We start from the raw sequence: 6,394 nt of genomic DNA, 5'->3' as shown, positions 1-6,394 counted from the left end.
CTAATATCTTTGCAATACAGTAACATCATCTGTTTACCAGTAACATTTCCAAATCTAACATTACTTGGCAAGGGAAGGTTTTGATTTTGCAGTCTCCTAAGAATTTTCCAGTTTTATACATGGCAGTTAGTGTGATCCTATATTGAATATGTCTTTTATTAGAAGAGTATCATCAACCCATGCCTTTATACGCTTGGAAATATCTCATCAGCATTCAGACCCTGTGAACGTTTGATCCAAAAACTGGTCAGGTGAGGGAGAAAGTAGAGGGGCAACAATTGGCAGAAACTTGAAACTAAGAAGAGCCCCTTCCTTCTCTGTTTCAAGACATTACTGCCAAAGATTTTTAAAACTTAATTTTTCACAACTGGATGGGAATCTGAAGTCCTAGTACACGTTCCTTGGACTGGAGAAGGTTAAATTATGAGCCAGACCTGACTCGAGCTGAGTGTTTCCTGCTTCTGTGGCTGGGAACAGGAGCCTGGTTCTGGTTCTGGTTCTGGCTCTGGCTCTGGCCTCTCAGCAGGGGACGTTAGGCAAGTTGCTTACCCTTTTAGGGCCTCTGTTTCACCTTCTGTGACTCCTTGTTCCTCCTGCTCAAGAACAGAAGTCTTGGGAAGACACAGCTTATGCTGGCCTTCTTACAGTCCCTGTAATTATCAGTTCTGTAGTTCCTCGTTGAACATCAGGCACTCTGGTACAGGAAAGAGGGTGCCCTGGGCCCTTATTTGAGAGGGACCCAGAGCAGAGCTGGCTTCACTCACAGCTCCTTTCTCCTCCTTCAGCTCTCCCTGCCACCCACGTTCCTGCCCCTCATCCTGAGGGGGCTCCCAGAGACCAGGCGATGGCATCTGCATTGTTCTCGGCAGATTCCCAGGTGAGCTGTGGGCCCCTCTGCCCTCCTGAGTCCCTGCCATCTGCCTCTTGCTGGGGCTCTTCTGGCGGTCTTCTCCCAAGGTGCTGGCTGTTGAAGCCCGGGCCCACAGAATAGCCCCCATTCCCCGAGAGTCCACTGGAGCCTAGCGTGGCTGCCTTTTCTTCCCAGCATCCTTTAGGTTTGCAGTCACCCTGACTGCAGGTTCGGGCAGTGGGACTGTCCCTGGGCTTTGGGGGAACTGAGTGTGGGGATCTCATGTTATTTCAGGCAATGGTGAAGATCGAGGACATGGCCGTGTCCCTCATCCTGGAGGAATGGGGATGTCAGAACCTGGCTCGGAGGAATCTCAATAGGGACACCAGGCAGGAGAATTATGGGAACGTGATTTCCCAGGGTAAGATGGGTGCAGGATTACTTGTGATAAGAGTGTATTGCTTCTTTTTCCAGTAGCTGTGGGATCTCTGATGTGTTAGACTATCGAGCCCCTTTGTTCAGACCAGATGGAGAAGGAGAACACTGTTTATTTCATCCCAAAGCCTGGCACTGGGCCTTCCTGACTGCACGTGGATTTCTTAGGTCTAGGTAGTTTTACCTCTAGGGAGTCTTTTGAAAGCAGAAGTAACTCTTGCGTTCTGATTCCCTACCTTTTCAACTACTCGGTCACCAGTGAGGATTCTGCTTCATTCCCTGCGGTTACAATTGAGATGCTGTTGTTGGAGTTGGGGAGTGTCTGTATTTTTTAGTGTAGAGGGCCAGGTGAACGAACGCTGACCATCAGTCTCATCCTAACCTGGGACCTGTTCCTGAACCCACCAGGCATCCTTCCACGGGTTTTCGGTCTTGCGTCCTACGAGCGCTGCTCCGCCAAAACTCTGTGTGTGTAATTCCATGACCTTATGCCTGTCCCTCCCTCAGGGTCAGGTTTCCTAGGTTCCAAACCTAATGGTGATCTTCTGTGAAGAGCTCTGGCTCCTGAGTGTGTAGTAAGAACAAAGAAGTTCTCAGAGGCATCAACCGGATATGACAAGGTGACGCAGCTGACAATCTCATTTGTCTCTGTTAGGTCTCAACCCCTGGGAGACTTCGCTGTAGGAAACTGTCAAATCAGTCCTGTCACAGGGAAGGCCCACTTCCTGAGACTTCTGCCTGGGGAGAGCAAGGGGAATGTGAATGAAGGGAGGATGTTACTACAGAAACTTCAAGTTTTGTTTTGAACCATAGGGTTAGCTGGGGTTCATTTTTTAATACTTGCTCTTTGGACGAGGTGAAAATTAAGCCAAAATACTGATCTGTGTTTGTGAGCTGCGTAGTACCCACCTGTTGCTAACTTAAAACATAGGGAACCATCCAGATCATCAAGGACCTAGGCTTGGAATTCAAAAGAATAGACCAGTTTGATTTTCCTTATGATTGGGTCAGTATTTACGGCAGTTTCATCACTAAAGTCAGGGGCTAGATACTCAGCTCCTTCAGTGGTTGTGTTGAGGTAGTGCACACCCACTTGGAAAGGTTTCTTAATGCCAAATAAGTGAAGAATAGATTTGGATTAGTTTGGTTTTTTCTCCTAGACAAACGTAAACATATAAAATAGTGTTTTTGTACTGAACAGTTTTTAGTCTCTGCTTAAAAACGGGGGCACACAGACTATAGCAGTCCGCAATAAAAACATATTCCAGGTTTTGCAGGTTGCTAAAATCAGAGATCAGCTCTGCGTTTGTAAAATCTTGTTTTCTTATATTACATCCTTTGTGAGCCATCTCCAGACATGTTTTCACTTTCTTTGTTCTTAGTGATTCTCAATCATCTGTCAGTGAAAGTTTCAGTTACATTTACTGATGCCCCAATCAGCTTCTCTCCCTCAGCCCTGTTACTTGAGCACATCACCTCTCTTCTCCCTGGTGGAGAGAAACCATGTCATGTGTCCCAAGATCCGCGTCACCTGCCAGACTGATTCTAATTTCATAAATACCAAGTTAAAACTGAAACTTTTTTTTTAATGTGTATTGATTCTTTCAAATTAATTATTGGGTGACCAATTAAAGAACGATGCGTTGTGACCTCTTATGTTCCTTAATGCCTCACCCATTCCCTTCCTTTCTTGCCTGGTCTGTTCCTTCTGCTTGTTCCCAGCTTCTGCACACTTCCTGCATTGTCCTTCCTACTCTTTGCCTGCCCTCGCATTTCCCAGTTCTCCCTGTTGTCCCTATGTTTTTTTCCACTGTTCTACTATTTTGTCTACAATTTGTACTGTGAAGTCATTTTGCAGGTATGTAAAGGTTTCCTGGAAAAGTGTCACTTGAGTAACCCATGTATTCAAAAGAAAAAGGTGCTATTTGTATTTTCTATTTATTGTGTCAGGTTGTGAAAACAGGAATGAGAATGAGGAGTCCACCTCAAAGGCTGAAAGTGCAGAAGACTCGGCATCACGTGGGGAGACTGCAGGAAAATTCCAGAAAGATGTCGGAGAAAAGCGTGAACAGCAGGGCAGAGTGGTAGAAAGGCAGCAGAGAAACCCTGAGGAGAAAGCTGGAAAAGAAAAGAGAGACTCAGGGCCAGCTACAGTCAAGGAGAAAAAACCCAGCACAGGAGAGCGAGGCCCGAGGGAGAAGGGGAAGGGTCTGGGGAGAAGCTTCAGCCTGAGCTCCAACTTCACCACTCCCGAGGAGGTTCCCACGGGAACCAAGGCCCACAGATGTGACGAATGTGGGAAATGCTTCACACGGAGTTCAAGCCTTATTCGCCATAAAATAATCCACACTGGAGAGAAGCCCTATGAATGTAGTGAGTGTGGGAAAGCCTTCAGTCTTAACTCAAACCTCGTCCTGCATCAGCGCATCCACACAGGAGAGAAGCCTCATGAATGTAACGAGTGTGGCAAAGCCTTTAGTCACAGTTCAAATCTCATTCTGCATCAGCGAATCCACTCTGGGGAGAAACCCTATGAATGTAACGAGTGTGGGAAGGCCTTCAGCCAGAGCTCAGACCTCACTAAGCATCAGAGAATCCACACGGGAGAAAAACCCTATGAATGTAGTGAGTGCGGAAAAGCTTTCAACCGAAATTCATACCTTATTTTGCACCGGAGAATTCACACCCGAGAAAAGCCCTATAAGTGCACGAAGTGTGGCAAGGCCTTCACCCGGAGCTCAACCCTTACCCTGCATCACAGAATCCACACCAGAGAGCGAGCCTCAGAGTACAGCCCGGCCTCCCTCGACACGTTTGGAGCATTCCTGAAAACCTGTGTGTAAAGTGTTTGTCAAGCCATTTCCCCCTTTCGTTTCTAGAATGATTTCAGAGATTTGTGCCCATGGAGGGGAAATAAAAAGCCTAAACAGGTTATAAAGAAAATCACACTCAAGGATCCTTACAGCTACATCAGCAGCGTTCTGCCTCTGTCTAGTCTGTGGGCCGGTAGTTCTTCCAGAGCTCCGGTAGGGAGATGCTCAACTTGGGATGTAATCCACACGCTACTTCCACATGGGGCAGAAGCACACACACAGGAAAACGTCAAGGCTTTCAGTAATGAGGGTACCTCCAAGGCACCCTTGGACTCTCCACAACCACACCATATAGTTAGAAGACTGAGGTCGTGTCTGTGAAAATAACAACGATTTTCAAAACCTGCTTGCCACAGGCAAACCCTGCTTGGCCAACATCTTGCTGAACCTTATTTCTCAAAAAAGAGGGACAGTTCAAACAGACTACATGGAGACCTGCTGCTCAAGCTAATTACATAGACATGGTAAGTTCTGTCCAGGTACTGGTAGCCTACCAAAGCTGTAGAAATCTAGGACTGCGCTCGTCCACATCAAACCAAAGATTCCCATCTCTTCCTGAAAGGGAGAGTCCACGCGCACCAGGCAGCATTCCAAAGGCAGCTGGTTCTGTCCTCCTCACTGAGAGAGAGCCTGCTGAAACGGCGACTGTGATCAAAACTCTTCTCTCCCTTTGTGAGGTCCCTGAATCCCTGAAGCGCTGCCGCACTCCTCAGTGCATCTCTCCATGAGTTAGCACTTGATTGCATACTGTCCGCACTCCTCAGTGCATCTCTCCATGAGTTAGCACTTGATTGCATACTGTCTGTAATCCTTCGTTGTTCCACGTGTGAAAGTTTTCATCACTCCCCAGAAGAGACGCTTCTCCTGGTGGGCGTATATTTATATTTATATCCTGGACAGCCCCGGACATAGTGCTGAACATGTAAGAAGTGTTCCTTAGGCCTGACTTCTAGCACGACTTTTACATTCACCACAGAGCCCGTGAGTCAGGAGTACCTGAAACACGGTAGCCTGGGCCAGCTTGTGAGACCTTCAGAGCCAAGGGCATTGCTAGAGCTCCAGAGTCCATGCCTGTTTTTGTCTTGAAGATAAACACGTCAGTCCACCACCAGCATAGACTCTATCTGGACCCAGATCAGAGAGAGAATAGCAGGGAATGTCAGAAGTGACTTTGTTGTCATCATCTTAAAAAAGACACTTAGGCTGTTGCTGGATGTCTGTTTATGGCAAAGATGTTCACCAGAACCTATCAGTCAACTGCTGGACGCTGTGATGATTGGAGCACTTTCTGAATCGTGTGGAACGTTAAACAATAAAGTTCAGAAGATGTGATTTCTGTTGCTTTTCAGAAAAAGGAACATTTTTTCCCCACCCCTTCCAGAAACTTTGAAAAAACATTTTACACCATTATCTGGCAGTTACTAAACATGTCTGTTGCTCCGAGAAGCTCACCAGCCTACTGAAACGTAGGTGGTTGTGTCGCAGTCATTCTGCACAGGGTCTTTTTTGCTTCTCGTCACTGAAGGCTGCGGTGAGGCTGTGAAACTTGGATCTTTCCCACCATCTGTGCAGGAGGTTGCACTCCCTTCTTTTAGAAGCTCATGACAGACCATTTTTGGATACACACACACACAAGCCCCAAGCAGCGTGGGCTACACAGGAAGTCATCAGGGCTTCAGGTAGGGGTGACTGCTCATGCAGGAACTTAGAAACTGACTAAGAACACACCTGAAGACTAGCCTCATGATAGGAGACTCCCCACCCCCCTGCCACATAGAGTTTGAGATTTTCCGTCAAGAACTAAAACTGTCATTCGTCACTTGTTCGTCAGCCAACAACGCAGCCTTATGAGACAGTGTCAGCTTCATGGGGAGCCATGGAGGTGGGGGCAGCTGTAGCCTCAACTCCAGGCCAGATAGCACTAATCCTCTGGCCTCTGTAACTTGGACCTGCCCCCAGCTTCCGTGCAGCTCCTGAGCAGTCGCATCAGTGTGTTGCCTGGGGGAATTTCACCGAGGTCAGCTGGTGACCAGAGTAGTCTATCCAACTGGGTTAAGAAAAGGAGCGATACTCCAGAAGGGCAAACCTGACTAACTTTTGATAGAAAAGGGAAGGTAGAAGAAACTGCTTTGAGGAATTTTCTTCAGAGTAAGACAAGGATGGTCAAGTAGAAAACTTGGTGCATTTGAGCAAAGACTTCTGCTGCCAGGGAACTACGGAAAGCAGTGAGGTGCTT

The 6,394-nt window shown here is 47.3% G+C and overlaps 1 protein-coding gene across 3 annotated transcripts in view; it reads left to right on the top strand.

The window, feature by feature from the left end:
* The window catches only part of ZKSCAN1 (zinc finger with KRAB and SCAN domains 1), a 15,919-nt gene extending 9,532 nt beyond the window's left edge, over positions 1-6,387 (top strand). For 2 of the 3 annotated variants that reach the window (XM_010844768.1, XM_010844769.1), the window contains exons 4-6: positions 786-877; positions 1,145-1,271; positions 3,236-6,387. In XM_010844768.1, coding sequence (XP_010843070.1) covers positions 786-877; positions 1,145-1,271; positions 3,236-4,128 — 1,112 coding nt within the window. In that variant the 3' untranslated portion in view covers positions 4,129-6,387. The remainder of the gene's footprint in view (positions 1-785; positions 878-1,144; positions 1,272-3,235) is intronic. The other variant, XM_010844770.1, reaches the window with a different exon arrangement.
* Positions 6,388-6,394: the final 7 nt, after the last annotated feature.

The sequence above is a fragment of the Bison bison genome, unplaced genomic scaffold (assembly GCF_000754665.1).
Source record: "Bison bison bison isolate TAMUID 2011002044 unplaced genomic scaffold, Bison_UMD1.0 scf7180017864208, whole genome shotgun sequence".
Lineage (NCBI taxonomy): Eukaryota > Metazoa > Chordata > Mammalia > Artiodactyla > Bovidae > Bison > Bison bison.
Note: the sequence above shows the minus strand (reverse complement) of the source record. Positions and strands in the feature narration are given on the sequence as shown.